Source organism: Austrofundulus limnaeus, unplaced genomic scaffold, assembly GCF_001266775.1.
Source record: "Austrofundulus limnaeus strain Quisiro unplaced genomic scaffold, Austrofundulus_limnaeus-1.0 Scaffold8, whole genome shotgun sequence".
In the NCBI taxonomy this organism is placed as follows: domain Eukaryota; kingdom Metazoa; phylum Chordata; class Actinopteri; order Cyprinodontiformes; family Rivulidae; genus Austrofundulus; species Austrofundulus limnaeus.
The window spans coordinates 4,861,934-4,877,915 of NW_013952410.1; the positions used below are offsets into that span (position 1 = coordinate 4,861,934).

At 38.0% G+C, this 15,982-nt stretch overlaps 2 protein-coding genes across 3 annotated transcripts in view; both read left to right on the plus strand.

Moving 5' to 3' along the window:
• The first annotated feature begins 128 nt into the window (after window positions 1-128).
• On the plus strand, window positions 129-11,602 carry soat1 (sterol O-acyltransferase 1). The gene is made up of 16 exons (XM_014000848.1): window positions 129-257; window positions 682-827; window positions 1,604-1,662; window positions 5,645-5,793; window positions 5,986-6,045; window positions 6,119-6,226; window positions 6,324-6,609; window positions 8,087-8,165; window positions 8,265-8,349; window positions 8,441-8,486; window positions 8,584-8,713; window positions 8,830-8,927; window positions 9,006-9,104; window positions 9,582-9,717; window positions 9,841-9,986; window positions 10,088-11,602. The coding sequence occupies exons 2-16, from the start codon at window positions 683-685 to the stop codon at window positions 10,151-10,153; spliced, it is 1,692 nt and encodes a 563-aa protein (XP_013856302.1). The 5' UTR covers window positions 129-257; window position 682; the 3' UTR covers window positions 10,154-11,602.
• A 527-nt stretch (window positions 11,603-12,129) lies between these two features.
• The window catches only part of abl2 (c-abl oncogene 2, non-receptor tyrosine kinase), a 33,473-nt gene continuing 29,620 nt past the window's right edge, over window positions 12,130-15,982 (plus strand). For both annotated transcript variants that reach the window (XM_014000855.1, XM_014000862.1), the window contains exon 1: window positions 12,130-12,831. In XM_014000855.1, the coding sequence (XP_013856309.1) occupies window positions 12,618-12,831 (214 nt within the window). In that variant the 5' untranslated portion in view covers window positions 12,130-12,617. The remainder of the gene's footprint in view (window positions 12,832-15,982) is intronic.

Sequence of the window (15,982 nt, forward strand, 5' to 3'; positions counted from 1 at the left end):
GTATTGCATGGACCTTGATGTGGCCTTTAGCAATTTGATGATCAATCATGACATTGTGCAGCGATGACGTAAGAAGGAGGAGAGACTTTCAGCCAATCAGCGTCGCCAGCTGAGCTCATCATCGCCTCTGTGTTTGTTGAATGGCGAGGGTGAGCAGTCGCTCAAACTGTCGCGAATAAAGCATTCAAACATCTGCCTCTGTGCTCAGTGGTGTCTGAGGAAGGCTCGACCGAGGGAAGACCCGGTTGTTGGTCCGAGTAAGTATTAAACAAGTCGACATTTAGCCTTTTAAATCAATGTCGTGTTATATTTCAGGTCGTTCGTGTGACAGCCTGTTCTGCGACTAATGGACGAAGAGCGTCAACAAGTTGCTAATTTGTGTCTCAGCTGGAGCTAACAAGTTGTGTGTTTGTGCTACACCACCAGGTGGTAATGGCTGGGTTTGTCACATGAAACCCTCCCATTCAACACGTTAATCGACGCGCTTGATTAGCTGCTCTTCATTTTTGACATTTATGTGTTGCGTTCACGTGACACTGATTTAATTGGAAACTGTCATTTGACATTCTTGGCGTTTATTTCAAGTCATGGCATATGAGCGATGATTTTTTTAAATGAATTCTTTAAAATGCGTATTTCTTTAAGCTGCCACTGATGAATTTAACCCTGTTGTTGTTGTAGGATGGAAAATGGGGATGTTAATTTGCTCAGGTCTCGCAGCAGAGAGGCACCAGACGTGTCTGCCTCCTCTGACCTGGACAGCTCTCTGGAGGGAGACCCTAGTCCTGGAAGACATCAGCAAGGAGACAACCATATCACCAGCAATGGTAGTAGGAAAGACCGATTAATGAAAATGAGCTTTAGCTTGTGTGTTTTAACATGAATAAACCCCTTGTTGTTTTTTTTATAGCTGTACGTTTTGTCAGTGTTACACAGTGAAACCACCCCATGTGATGATGTCTTCCTCTTTAGCAAATACATTGAACTTTGGTACAATTTGTCACTTTGAAGAAGTAAGGATGACTCCCACAGTGGTCACCACAAAAACAAAATTTACCAGGAAAATGACTAAAATGCTAGCGTCAGTTTCTTATCTTTAAACTCTGTAGAAATGTTAATGTTTAATTTTGTCTGTGGCAATTTCCTCATTGTCAAATTAAGTCAACATGTTCTTTTATTTATCGACCATCCTGGAAGGTGGGTGGAGTGTTGCACATTACTCATCGTGGTTGATCAGTCAATCAGGGCTTATTTGTTCATCTGACATCAAAACTTTTAATCCATTGTAGCCTTACTTATAGTTGTGTGGTACCCCTAAAGGTGTGTGTAATTTAGGTTTTGAGCTGCACATCTAATGACCTTATTAATCTTAAGTGCAGTTCTCTAATTGAAACATTGGAATAAAAATGTTGGGTACGATTAAGTTACGAGTAGATTTATTTAATCACAAGGTTAAAGTTGAGAATTGAAGAGATTTATGTCAGAAATCTCCTCAGAGCAAAGCTATGTTTTAAAACTCAAATATTTATTTAAAAGCTGTATACAGTATTGATCCCCTGTTTAAAAAAATCTTAAGTAGTTTTACATGTTGTTTTAATTTCAGGAAGGATTGAAGTAGAACATGTGATGAGCAAAAAGATGCAACTGAAGAGGAAAGCAGAGGTGGGTGCCTTTTTTATGTTCGTCAATATAAATTTACATATGGTAATGCAACACCTAAATTAAACTGTTCCTCTCAATGTAGTACAGAACTTTTTTTTAAACCATATATTTATTTTAATTTATACTTGTGTTTTTTTGTGGATAATTTGAGAGGACATGTTGTACCTTTGCACGAAACATGTTTTTTTTTTGTATATGTGGCCATGCGATATGCCAATTTAAAATGTTAGCAGCTCAACAATGCCAGTTGAGAATCTCAACAAACTCGACAAGGATGCAGGTTCATAACTTCACCAAAACAAACGGTTTAACAAAAATAACACTCTTTATTGTCGTGATACATCTCAGTAATCCAGGTAGGAAAAAATCAAAAAAAAGTTAAGTAGGTCCTCTGGATGGGTTCTTCTTTAGTGAAAAATTTCGTCTCTCTTCCAGGAGACTGCCAATAGGTCAATATGTCAAAAAGTCAGGTGATGGGGCACATGACCCTCTATGAACAATAGAGCTAATCAAGCCGATTGTTAAGCTATGGCCCTCTTTAGCATGTGACTAATCTGTTTGTCCACCATGTGGAGGCAGTGCTTATCTTTGTTTACACTTCATGCAAGACGTGTGGCTGCGGCCCAGCGATGACGTAATTGCGTGTGTGTCACCGTCAGCATTGAGTGTTTGTGCTGGGAAAAGACGTGGGGGATATATTATAGCAGGGGTTCTCAAGTCATTTGGGTCTGGGGACCCCTTACAAGGGCAAAAAAAATTCCAGGGACCCCCTCATAAACCCCATGCTGTTTTAAAAGAGAATTTATTATTTCAACCCCTAAATGCCATGGGAATGTATATTTTTATTAAGTTTATTATGTTTGTTTTATTAGTTCATTGTTCTCAATGCATTTCAAAAAAATTAAAAAAACAATTAACAATTTAGTGAAATTTTGTGGACCCCCAAGATACCTCTCGCGGACCCCTGGGGGTCCTGGGACCCCAGTTTGAGAACCTCTGCATTATGGTAATCCCTCCCTCTACCTTCCCACCGCATACGTCATGCGCATAGCTTAGCGTGTAAGTAACTGCTAGTTGCTAGTTTAGCTTGTTGGTTCAACAGATGCGGGAGATGGATGACGAAAAACACTTCTCCTATTTTCGAATGTCCGCTGCTCGTTTCGACAAACTTGCCCACCAGATCTCCCCTCACCTTCAGCACGCACCGACACAGTAGACCAGTCACAAATGTTTGTACCTGCGGACCGCCTCGGTGAGTTTCTCTTCGAAACTATCCATGTTTGGAAACAAAAACCGGCCTCTGGAAGAGAGTAGTGGGTAGCGGTGTTACACAGCATATACTGACATCCAAACAAAAACGCTCGTCAACTTTGAACCAATCACACGCTCCGAGCCGCATCCTCCGCATCTCGGAGTGCTGACTGGGGGCAACGCACAGGACAGCTGTCACCGGGGGATCACAGCGGGAGTGCAGACGGAGGTTGTCACTCAGCGGGGGTTAAAAGGCGTGTGACAAGAAGTATAAACCAGCCTTAAAGCTGAGTTCACCTGAAACTCATCAGTCTGAAGTCTGTTGGAGGCGAGAAAACGTTTCACTAAAGAAGAACCCATCCAGAGGACCTACTTATTTTTTCTTTTTGAACACTCTTTATTAACTTAAATAAAAAAACAGTGGTATATCACTTCATCTCTAAGGGAAGAGAAATGAACATGAAACTAAAATCACTAATCTGTTTAACAGCAACAAACATAAAAGAACCTGAAATGTTGAATAAATAAAACAAATTAATGATCAAACAGTAAAACAAAACAATTGGTTAAATCAAATGATGCAAAAAAAAAACAATGAAGTAAATGAAAATCAAACAATAAATTATAGAACAAAATGGTGAAAGCTCAGTCACTCGGTTACCACAGAAGTGAACCGAACACTTTTCAATCTCTTTAGCAGTCGAATCAGCAGTAATATTGATGGAGTAAACTGGTCACTTCACGGAATCCAAACAGGAACTGGCAAGAAAAGACAGCAGAGCATCCCGTTGTGTCAGAACGTCCCTGCAAGTCAAACGTTTACATGCGGCGATACACAGCACCTGCCTACAAAACAAATAATATCAGCACTAGATTCAAACAAGAAAATATAAAAACACTCCAGTAAATAAAGATAGCAGGCATCTTACCAGGAAACGGAAGCGCAGCCTCCAGGGGAGAGAGCAGATCAGCAGCACGACAGCAGGAGGAAGCCGTGCGCCACTAACAATCCCGACTGCAGCTGGTAACGCCAGTCAAGCAGCAGTGCTACCGAATACATCAACAGGTGTAACACCCAGTAACCACAAAACCCTGACTGCCATAGATGGAAAAATGACACTTACAGTTTCTGATGGGCAAATCCTACCGACAACCAGCTGACACGCAGCAGGAAGAACAAAGTTTTACACACAGGAGCTGCAACCTGCCTAAACATAAAGCAGCCTGCCTCGCCCCTCAATCAGTGCTGCACACTTGACCACACCAGGTGCACTGGGTGACAAAAGCCACACACCATCTGTGTATATATAATCTGTTATCTGCATATTTGAGCTAGAAATTCAGTGACACCAAAGAACAAAAAATGTTTTTGACATAATAAAGACAATTTATCTTAAAATGATTGGTATTTAAAATTTTATTTTCTTTCTAGTAATTATTTCAGATTTTTTATTAACGCATCAACACACACAAACTTTTTTTAAACACATTTTTACACTAAATGAATTCAGCACAAAATTATACAAGTTTTTTTTATTTTTATTTTATTTGAAAATTTATTTCAGATTAAAAAAATAAAAAACAAGCAATCAGTAGAACAAAAAATAAAACATGTGCATACATAACCAAGATCCCAAATACCACTACTTTTCTGTTTGAAAGGGAGTAGGAAGAAGTGAACACTTATTTAATCCTACCTCTTATCTTCATTCATTCATTCATTCATTCATTCATTCAGTTCATTATAAACTGAGCCATTACAAAACACTGCAACCTACTGCTGGAAGTGAGTTTGAAAAACCGATCCAGTTCTTATGAGTATTTATTTGCAGACAGTGTAAAGTTTATCACATCACTTGAGGACCGTTCCACCCAGAGCCTCCCTCTGGCTCAGAGTCTCAACAAATGGCAATAAGAAATTCACCAAGAGGCACATTATGTGTCTAATTGTGTTGTATCAGTGCGAGGCATGTAACTAGATTGTCTCTCAGGAGTTAGTTGTTCTCATAACAACCTTAATCAGAGTGTAAAAATAAACTGACTGCTCATTCTAAAATATTCTAACAATCTCTTTACACCATCTTTTCTTACACTATAACTGTTTGTCTGGTGTAGATTTTAAAGTGCCTGTGACATGCACATCCATCAAATACAATAAGTCAAAGAAAACATCTTTATATTTAAGAAAATTGACATAATAAACACGATTTTACCCACAACAGGCATTTTTTTATTTGAAAGAGGAACTCCTAATGAAAGAAAATGCTCTGATCTTTGTTTATTGAAACATTATTTGAACTCTGACTTTTCCTGATCTGACAGTGACCCAAAATAATCTATATTCTTCTCTACAGCCTGTTAGCGACTTTAGTAATGCTCTGTTCACATGCAGACATTCCCCTTTGACATGACTGCCTGTTACTACACATGCAAATACCTCAACAGTTGTTCATCTCAGCAGGAAGACTTGTTTTTGTTACAATATGCTGTCTGTTGCAAAAATGCTTTCATATTTATCACATTATCGCAAGTCTTTGTCTCAATTGCGCAGCTTTTTCTTCTGTTTGTTTATACCATAAATGCGCACAAAAAAACTGAGAACATGCTCAAGGCTGTCAAGTTCACCAGAAATTATCTTGATACCAAACTTTGCATCTACAAATCGATTATTGCGACTGTTTTTAGAGTACTGACTTGAAGTGAGACTGTTTTTTGTGTTTTGCTTGGCCAGTTCCTGAAGGACAACCTGATGCGTCAGTTTGACAGCCAAGTCAACGACTTCATGGACAGTCTGATCGAAGAATTGGCGAGCTTCAAGACTGAACCTGTGTCTGCTGTCTTCTCACCCCCACTGTCAGACAAGGAGAGGAGCAAACATGGGTAACTCTGTTCAGCAGTCTGCTAAAGTAGGGCTGGGTGACACTGTCAAAACAAAAAAATCATAACGATTAATATGATTAATAGATGACAATGGCACTTGCATGTTTTTTTAACTCCAAATCACGATTTTGTTCTTTCCCCAAGTCCTCTCAGTTCATTCTTCTCCTATTTTCCTTTTTATTTTTTTTGCAGGCATGTCCAACCTCTTCACAGCCAGGGAAAGCACTTCATAAGTCGGCGATCCCTCCTGGAGTATGTTCATTTAAATTGGATTCTTTGGCATTGTTTTTGTTACACCAGGTTTATGTTGTCTGTTCTTCCACAGTGAGCTGTTTGAGGTGAACCACATCAGGACCATCTACCACATGTTCATCGCTGTGCTCATTCTCTTTATTCTCAGCACACTTGTTGTAGATTTCATCGATGAAGGCAGGTAATGATAAAACGGATAATAAGTTTACTTTTTGTGATTACTGAGAAACAAACCTTGAGGGGAAAAAAGTGCTTCTCTTGTTTCTCATTTGCCTCAGACTGGTGTTGGACTTTGACCTGCTGGTCTATGCATTTGGACAGTTTCCTTTGGTGGTTTGCACATGGATCTACATGTTCCTGTCTGTGCTGCTGGTTCCCTACAACCTGTTTAACCTGTGGTGTCAGAGTCAGTCTGGCTCTCATGGTCACCACAGGTTACACAATTGTCTGTTTGGAGCTGCGTACCTCCTCTACCAAGCTTTAGGTTTGGGATTCCTTCCTACGTATGTGGCGGTGACCAACAGTTTGCCACCTGCGTCCTGCTTCATCATCACCTTGGAACAGGTAGATAAACTGTGAGTTTGGTTTTAATTAAGACTAAGATGGCAGGATTTGCTGTACATCTTTTTTTATATGCATAACACTGAAACATCAGCGTGTCGTTACTTTGCAGCCGAAGCACGCACAGGAGACAAATCCAGATTTTACATTTGAACATTTGTTTGCAGAATAATAAGCCATACGCAACCTTCAGCTGGACCAAATACAGACTTTTATTCAATTTCCTAATGTTTGGTACTGATCCAAAACAATAGTTCACTTATTCATCTTCTTCCAGACCAAACCACATGCATATGGAGGGTCCTCCCTGTCGAGCACTTCAGTCGTTAAACATAAATCCTGCAATCTAATGAAAAAAAAACTTTTGTCTGTTTAGTGTGAGGTGTGTTTTAATTAATCTGGCTCTTAAAAGTGCAGTTTGATGTGAGTGCCTCTTGACATGTATGGGATAAATCTTGTGCCAGCAGGAATTGAATTTGAATTGCTCAGATTGAATCTGAATGTGCATAATTTGAAATTGAATGCATTGGCATGAAAATGAATTTTACTAAATTGAAACTGAATTTAATGATTTGAAACTGAATTTAAAGTTTTGGATTTTAATTAATCTGCTTTGAAACTGTATTTTGGTTTATTAAAAATTCAGTGTGACTGCTTTTCGCTTTCAGTTCCAAAATTCAGATTTTTATGTCGCACATCCTGGTCCTTGAGAAAGCCAGCCAGAGCAATCAAACACAGATCCACAGATTTACGTTTCACTTTGTTGTTTCCCTTCTGTAATGTAACAGAGTTGATGCAATCCACTGTAAAAGTGACAGTTATTTTATTGTTAATTTAAAATGTTAATTTACATCACATCATGGATCTGTCAGCAGCAGCATATGTGATCCATAATGTGATGTAAATGTAACATTTTCTACATATAAGTAAAATTAATCACTGCAAAAAAATAACTGTCTTTTTTGTCACTTTTACGGTAGGGAAACTTCACCAAAGTGAAACATAAATCTGTGGATCTGTGTTTGATTACTCTGGCTGGCTTCCTCAAGGACCAGGATGTGTGACACAAAAATTTGAATTTTGGAACTGAAAGTGAAAGTAATCAAACAGAATTTTTAAGAAACCAAAATACAGTTTCAAAGCAAATTAATTCAGGAACAAAACTTTAAATTCTGCTTCAAATCGTAAAATTCAGTTTGAATTTCAAACCAATGCATTTAATTTCAAATTATGCACATTCAGATTCAATCTGAGCAATTCAAATTGAATTCCTGCTGGTAAGTGATTTATCCCATAGACATGGCTCATCTCAGAACAGAGTGTACGCTAATCACAGCTTAATCTCAATAAAAATGTGAATTTTATCAAAAGTAGTCTAGATATTTCAATAAAAACAAGTAGGTGTGTAGTGCAATAAAAAATCAAGAGCAAACAGAATAATTTACCTTTCAGTGCTATTTGTTTTTGTTTATTATTTCAGGTACGCCTAATGATGAAAGTGCACTCCTTTATCAGAGAAAATGTGCCCAGAGTGCTCAATTCAGCAAAAGACAAAAAAGGTCTTTTTTTTTTTTTGGTAATCTAAAATTCTTACTTGCCAATGCATAAATATTTTTTTTCATTTTTGACATTTTTAACATCCTGTCTTCTATCATCAGGCCCTGGTCCAGTGGTTCCTCAGGTTTCTCAGTATCTCTACTTCTTGTTTGCACCCACACTGATTTACAGAGACCAATACCCCAGGTAAGCACTCTGTAAATATTTGTATAAATTTAAATGTTGAAATGTTCCAGTGGCTCTTTCAGTAAAGAAAAAAAAAACATTCTTCATTCAGAAACCCAGTGATCAGATGGAGCTATGTGGCCACAAAGCTACTTCAGGTACTGAAATATTCATTTTTCTTTATGCTGAGGTTGCATATTGTTAGAAATGAAAAGTAGTAACTTAGACAATCTAACATTTTAACTCACTCCACAGGTACTTGGATGTACGTTTTATACCTACTACGTCTTTGTGCGGCTGTGCATCCCACAGTTTCGCATCATCAGTCTGCAGCTGTTTGATCTGCGGGCCATGGTCCTTTGTGTCTTTAACTCCATACTGCCAGGTACAATTAGGCACAATATAAACAGTTTAGATTATTTTGTCTTGCCTGATAAATGTCTTTATTTGTATACATATTTATTTATTTATTTATTTATTTATTTATTTACTTACTTACAGGAGTTCTGATTCTGTTCCTGGGATTCTTTGCCTTCCTTCACTGCTGGCTCAATGCTTTTGCCGAGATGCTTCGCTTTGCAGACAAGATGTTTTACAAGGTGCTGTGCTTACACCGTCTGTAAAATGTTAGTCTCCTTTTGTTATACATATTTAAATGTTTTTAATGACTCCGACAGGACTGGTGGAATTCAACATCTTATGCCAATTACTACCGGACTTGGAATGTAGTGGTTCATGATTGGCTGTTTTACTATGTGTACCTGGACTTCCTGTGGGTGAGTAGCTTCTCTGCTGATAAAGTGCAGTACATTTTCTAATGATGGCAACTTTTTTTTAAAATGTGTTAAATATATTTTTATATTGTAACTTGCCAATTGACATGAACACTCAGACTCTATGCCGGGGATGTCAGATCCTGGCCCTGGAGGGCCACCATCCTATTTTTAGATGTTTCTCAGCTCTGATTGAATTAATGGGTGATTAACAGGCTTCTGTGGAACATAAAGAGGTTAATTTAATCACCGAGTCAGATGTTAGAGCAGAGAAACCTGTAAAACGTGCAGGATAGGGGCCCTCCAGGACAAGAACACCCCTGTCCTGTACTTCTACCAAGACTAAACAGAGTCTCATTTAAGTTTTATACAAATCCTTGAATCGCTTTAAGACAGTTCTACACATCAAGTAACATTTTTACCGAAGTTTAAGGATCTGATTAAACTTCGACATTATTTTGTTTGTTGTGATCTTTGCAGATGTCTCAGAAGCGTTTCCGACTAGCAGCCATGCTTTGTGTGTTTACACTGTCTGCAGTGGTCCATGAGTACATTCTGACCATTTGCTTTGGCTTCTTTTATCCTGTCCTCTTCTGCCTCTTTATGTGCTTTGGACGTAAGTTAAAAAATATATATATATATATTTTATTTAAAAAAGTAAACCAGATAGTGTTTTTTTTTTATTTTCTATGTGAATTTGTTGTTGTTATTTCTAATTTAATTTATTAATTTTTTGCAGTGTTGTTCAACTTCATTATGCATGACAAAAGGAAGGGCCCCATTTGGAACATATTCATGTGGACGTCCATATTTCTAGGCCAGGGTTTTATAATCTGTCTGTACTCCCAGGAGTGGTACGCCAGGCGCTATTGTCCACTAAAAGAGGTAACGCATTGCTTTAAGGTCATGTGATTTGTCTTCTATTTATTCAGTGTCATTTATTGCATGGACACCAGTATACTTTTCTCATGAGCGTTCTGTTTCAGGCTTCTTTCCTAGATTTGTTGAAGCCTCGCTCTTGGAGCTGTCAGGGCCTTGATGGCAGACTGTGATGACCTGTGAGCTGCGACGTGACTGAGGGAACGTACTGCTCATCAAGACTCGACCAGACTTTAAATCAGCGTCATAACGTCTGGTCTCTTGTTCATTTCCTTGCACTGTAATGTAACTGTATGAAAATGTATGTGCTGAACTGCCAAAAATAGTAAAATCACACTGATGCCTTATCTGTTTAAAGTTTTTAAAGGCAACCCCCAAAAGACTTCCCAGTGCACATAAAAGTAAATTTCTGTTTTTGTTTTTGCCTTGATCCTATTTAAAACCCCCTCTTTGTGCCACAAATAAAACAGTGGCAATCATGATGACATGGCAGCTGAATCCAAACAATATAAACTTTAAGTGCAATAATGGTTATTATTTAACGAAGTTTGTGCTTGAAATGCAATTAAAAGCATGAATGAAAAGGTAGAAAATCTTTTATATTTATGAGAAACTGTTTTGTTATAAAAGGTTAGAGCCTGTAGTATTAGACATGGTTAAACTGAGGATATCAGACTAATAAAGCCAAGAGGACACCAACATGTCAGACCTGTACCATTGTGTTGATCTTCATCTGCCAAGTCAAACGTTGTGGAGCTTTTAATCAAGAATTGTGAACTTTGACTAAACATAAAAACTGTGCCAGCATTTTTGTTAGTATTTAAGTGTTCAATATTTACTGTATTCTACTTAATTTGATCTGAATATCTAAATGTGTTGAAAAGACTTGATGTTACAGACGTGTTTTGGTTTTGACCAAGGCTGATCTAAAGTGATTGTTAAATGTAAAGGAAAATTATTACAAAACTCTCCACTGTAAAACCTGCAGCTGGCTGCTATGTTCTGACAATGAGCTGAATTTATGGGGACCAATATTTGAATTTTTCAAAAGAGTTTAAATGTTTTGTTGCAATCATACAATTATGTATTTTAATTGATTTGTTTTAAAGAACTATGCTCATTCTGTTCTTGAAATGTTTGTACTTTCTTGTGAATCGTTAATGGGCTTTCAATGTTTGAGATGCACAATGCAGGGATAAAACTGCACTTGTATTTATCACCACCAGGGGGCACTGTTGTAAAGCTTATTTTGATCAGTGAAGTTCCACTCTGATGGTCTCAGTTGCAATATCAACCAAACAAGTAACTTGTTTGTAGGTATTCTGGATATGTCAAGTTTATTTTCTCTTGTAAATTCCACACAGTTTGAAGCTAATGCTTCATGTTTATAATTATGGTATTCATAATGAAGACAAGCCAAACTGCAATGAATGTTTAATGAAATGTATGTTTTGGAGGACTAAGATTTGGCTACTTAATGTCACTTTATATTTTAATGTGATTTTGGTATTGAGCAGTGGTCATTTCTGTGACCATGTTTTGTACATCGTTTGTGTTTGTGGGCAAATTTATGACTTCCGTTGTCAGAATATGGATTAAGAATAAAAGTTGTATTCTCCTAATTGTGTATTATTCAATGTATGCATGCTGTTTTCTTGTAACTTTATATAAATGTTTCTCTGCAAATACTTGTATCCACATTAATATAAACCTGACAATTGCAAAAAATTTATAGAACAAATTATTTTTTTGTTCTGTACCTATACAGCATTTATCATCATACAACATACAAAATAGATGGCAGACTTGTGACTTGTTGGATGCTAACAAACAAAACATTAATACCAATATTTTATTTTACCCATTCCAGCTTTAATCCCTTGTAAACCTACACATATGGGCAAAATATGCTATTAGCAAATATTTTAAATGAACTAATGTAAATTTAGTTTAAATTTTTGGAGCTCATAACGTGGTGTTTGTGACCCACAGTGGAGTCGCGACTAGTTTTTGGAAACACTGATTTGACTCTTATCTGATACAAAACAATTTTAAATGGGGAAGAGAATTTGTCGTTTAGTTATTAATGCATTTTCTCTTTTTTTTTTCTTCCCCTCCAAATTCGTTATCCGCTGGGATCAGACACCCCCTGCCTTCTGACTGGTGCCGGTGTTGAGTGGTGGAGGATCGCGCTGACAGGAGCCAGAGGCGGACCCCCTCCCCTCCGCTTTGTGCAACGCTTTCTGCGGTAAAGATGGCGGCGTCAGAGGGGCGCGCGGCGACCGGAGAACGGGAAAACGGCTTTGATTAGGGCTAGTTTGACCGACTTTGGTACGCCGGGTAGCTTTGATTACTGCAAGGCTGCCATCTGGATCAACCGGAACAAAGATAATCGCTGCCACACGTCCGGGTTGTGGTTTTATTGTTAGCGGCACAGGCAGGCAGGCTGGGTGGGTTTCACTCCTAGCTGCTAGCATTAGCCCGAACGAGCGAACGGCAGACTCGCTCGGTCGGTGGAGAACAGCGGGGAGGGGATTCAGGTTTAGGCCGCACCAGCTCGGGGGAATGTGAACCCAGAGGTGCGCAGTGGGGGTTGCTTGCTTCGTCCCAAACGTCCACACACACAAAATTACTGGAATGGGACAGCAGGTAGGCCGCGTCGGTGAGGTTACATCGACCGGACTCCAGCCACCACAGCCCCACGCGCCTCAACCACAGGGGAAGGGGAACCGGGGAAGCGTCGCCGGGAGGAGACCCCGAGAATCCGGCTGTAGCACCGGGACGCCTCCGGGCAGGGCAGCTGCTGTAAATGTACCCGATCCTGCAATAAATATATTCACACAGCATTCAGGTAAACACACACACAAACAGATGTTAATAAGAATGTGGTGGGCTGTAGGAGCATGTTTTTACAGTTTGACGGCTGCTAGCAAATCTCTGCTATTTCTAGCGGAAATAGCTGACATCCCACATTATGAGCTTTCAGTCACCCATCCATTTTATACTGCTTTTTATTTATCAGTGTCTTTATTCTCTGAAAGAAAACCCGTACAGTCAACTCACTGTCACGCCTAGATTGAAAGGCACAAAGCTTGTAAAACGATTAAAAGTAATCAGGGCTGTTTGTTGTATCATTTGGTTCCCAAAGTTGGGATCACGACCCCACAACACCAAGCTAATTTAAGAAAGATTGCTAAGCACATTTTTTCTCTTAACTGTTACAAGACACAAACGTACTATATACAATATTACCTACAATATACTATATAACCTTCTGTATAAGACGTGTGTGTTTAATTGACTTGTTAGTGATATTTGTACAATTTAAACCCGCATTATTCTGGCTCACAAGTTTGTGTCACTTATTTTTGGTAGGTCAGGAGCTTAAGAGTTTATGATGTCTAGATTCACATCACTGATCACTGCCTTAGAGGCCGACTAGTTTTTCCACTAAATTAACTCAGTTTATCAACTGCTGCTGGGTTTCTGATGCTCACTTACATCTTTCTGCCTGATAAAGTCCACAGTTAAAACAATTGAAATAAGCTGACTTTATGTATGCATTAATCTGCATTATTATTTGAGTCAATTTTCATATTTTTGTTTCCATGAAGGAACAATATATATTGATCCACATCGATATCGATGGAATGATTACTGATTCAGGTACATCATGTGCCCAATGTTGATCAATATTCTATGGCCATCTAACAGAATTGTTAGATGGGCATATGAGATTGCATCATATTGATCATAGACTTGTTAACTGAATTGAAATCTAATCATGAAAGACTTTTGTGATATTAAGAAATATCGTATTGTCATTCAAACAAATCAATATATCGTGATTTAATCTGGTGATTTACTCCCCTAATGTTAAATTATGTCAATGTATTTTTTTCTGACAATACTAAATAAGGGGCATCAACAAAGCAGAGGCTGTGATGAAATTGACTTAGCTTTCTCTACCATATGTCTGCCTCAAATCAATGCTGTACATAGAAACTGATATACTGTATATACACGAATCCTGAGTGTTTATACTATAAGCTATAAAGAAATGGCCTGGCTTCTCAATCTCAGCCTTCTTTTATTTTATTGAGTGGCTGATCTATGATTTAATTAATAAAATTAAAGACTAAGACTGTGTTTTGGCAGGAATTTGGTGACACAATACATGTCACGACATGGCAATATGTAATATCGAAATATATTGCAATATTGTAAGCAAGGTTGCCATTTTTCCACCAAAAAATGTCAAATTTTTAAGAATTTAAGAGCACACCATTCATTACATGCATATAATCTTAAGCTCAATTTATTTTTTTATGTAGTCAGAAGAAGATGACTGAACAACAGTGAGAACTGCATTTGTATTTCTCACTTTTTATTACAACATCCATCCATTAAGCCTTAATTTAAAATCAGTAGTATTTTTTTTAGTAATCGATCCAGTATCAGGAAATAAAATATCACATTTGTGTCTATTTTCTTACACCCCTATTAACAACATACTATGTTTTGCAGATCTTTGTCATAATGCATCTCTCACAGAGAATCTTTCAACCCCTCAACACATTTTGCTCATTTGCTGTATCTGTGTGTACCTTTACACGCTTATTTTAAACTTGATGTCATGTTAGAAGTGTCCGACTTGCTTGCTGTTGGTTTGATTTCTTATTTGTTTGTGTTGTTTAAATAAGTCATGGATGCTTTACATCTGCTGTGTAAGAAAAAAAAGGCTTAAAACTGGCATAACGTTTGTAGTTGCATTTTATATTCTAGACCCAGCTTTCTTTAGCCATTGCAGTGAGGGATGAGACATAGAAGGTGCAACCTTTTTTTGGAATGGAAGGCATTTTCAATTCCCAGCTCTCGCATCTCGAAAGTAACGGTCCTTACAGGCTGACAGACAAGCCCGCTAAGTGCAGCACCACTCGCTGTCGGCACTGTTCTGTCGACTCTGATGCTGGGACAAGAGAAGCCTTTTTATAGCAGCCAGGATGCAGTCATTCAGCCTCTTTGCAGAGAGACTGCAACTTCAAACCGCACAATAATAGAACAAAGAAACTTAAAGTGGTGAAGCTTCAGAGTGTGCGCTCAGTTTGCCACTTCTACCAGTTTTATTCAGTTCTGATGAAGCATTATTCTATGGAATGGGCAGCTGTGGTCAGAGGTTCTTGTAGCGCCGGTGCATGGCAGCCTCAGCCTCACCTCTGTCAGTCTGCCCCATCGTAGCTTACCCCCATCAGTGTGTGAAAGACTGATTGAAGTGTGAAGCGCTTTGGAGTTTGTAGTGACTTGAAAAAGTGCTATACAAGTTCAGGCCATTTACCATGGAATGTGAAATATTTTTGAAAATCTGTTTTATTGTTAAGAGGTTAAAAACAAAAATAAAGCTTTTTAACCTCTTAAGCCCCAAGGGGTTTTCTTGAAGTTTTTTTCTTAAAATACCATGCCGAAATGTAATTGAGTGTATCTCAGCATTTACAAAAGCTATTTAAATAATCTTGGTATCAAAATGAAGCTAACACTTGGGAGATTTCATCAGAAGTGTAAGTATTAAAACAGCTGCTGTGGTTTTAGAGATATTGGGGATGGAAAATAATATTTTAATTTTTTTTTCACTAGTCTCACCTGAATAATTTTTGCATTAGACTGTATACAACCTGTTTAAAACCATAATGAAGTAGACTAAAAACTCTTGGAAACCATAAATCCATTGTGGACATTACCTGTGCCAAGATTCATGCTGCTAAAATTAACTGGAGCAAAGTTACACAGGTTTTAGTAAAGAAATAATTTTCGCATTTTCTCATTATGCAAAGGACAGACAATGTAGGTACCAGTAATAAATGTTAAGAAATCTTAAGTTTTTACATCCAAAAGTTATTTATTTTTTCTTACCTGCCTTAAAAGACTTGTTATTGAATGATTGTTCTTTTGAAAAGTTATCCAAACATTTATTTGTATGTATGTATGTATGTATGTATGTATGTATG

What these genes read in the sequence shown, in the direction of transcription:
- soat1 (XM_014000848.1), top strand. Translation starts at nt 683, where the DNA reads ATGGAAAATGGGGATGTTAATTTGCTCAGGTCTCGCAGCAGAGAGGCA. An exon ending in TCATCATCACCTTGGAACAG is followed by an intron (nt 6,610 to 8,086) that starts GTAGATAAACTG and finishes TTATTATTTCAG; the next exon opens with GTACGCCTAATGATGAAAGT. An exon ending in CTTTAACTCCATACTGCCAG is followed by an intron (nt 8,714 to 8,829) that starts GTACAATTAGGC and finishes ACTTACTTACAG; the next exon opens with GAGTTCTGATTCTGTTCCTG.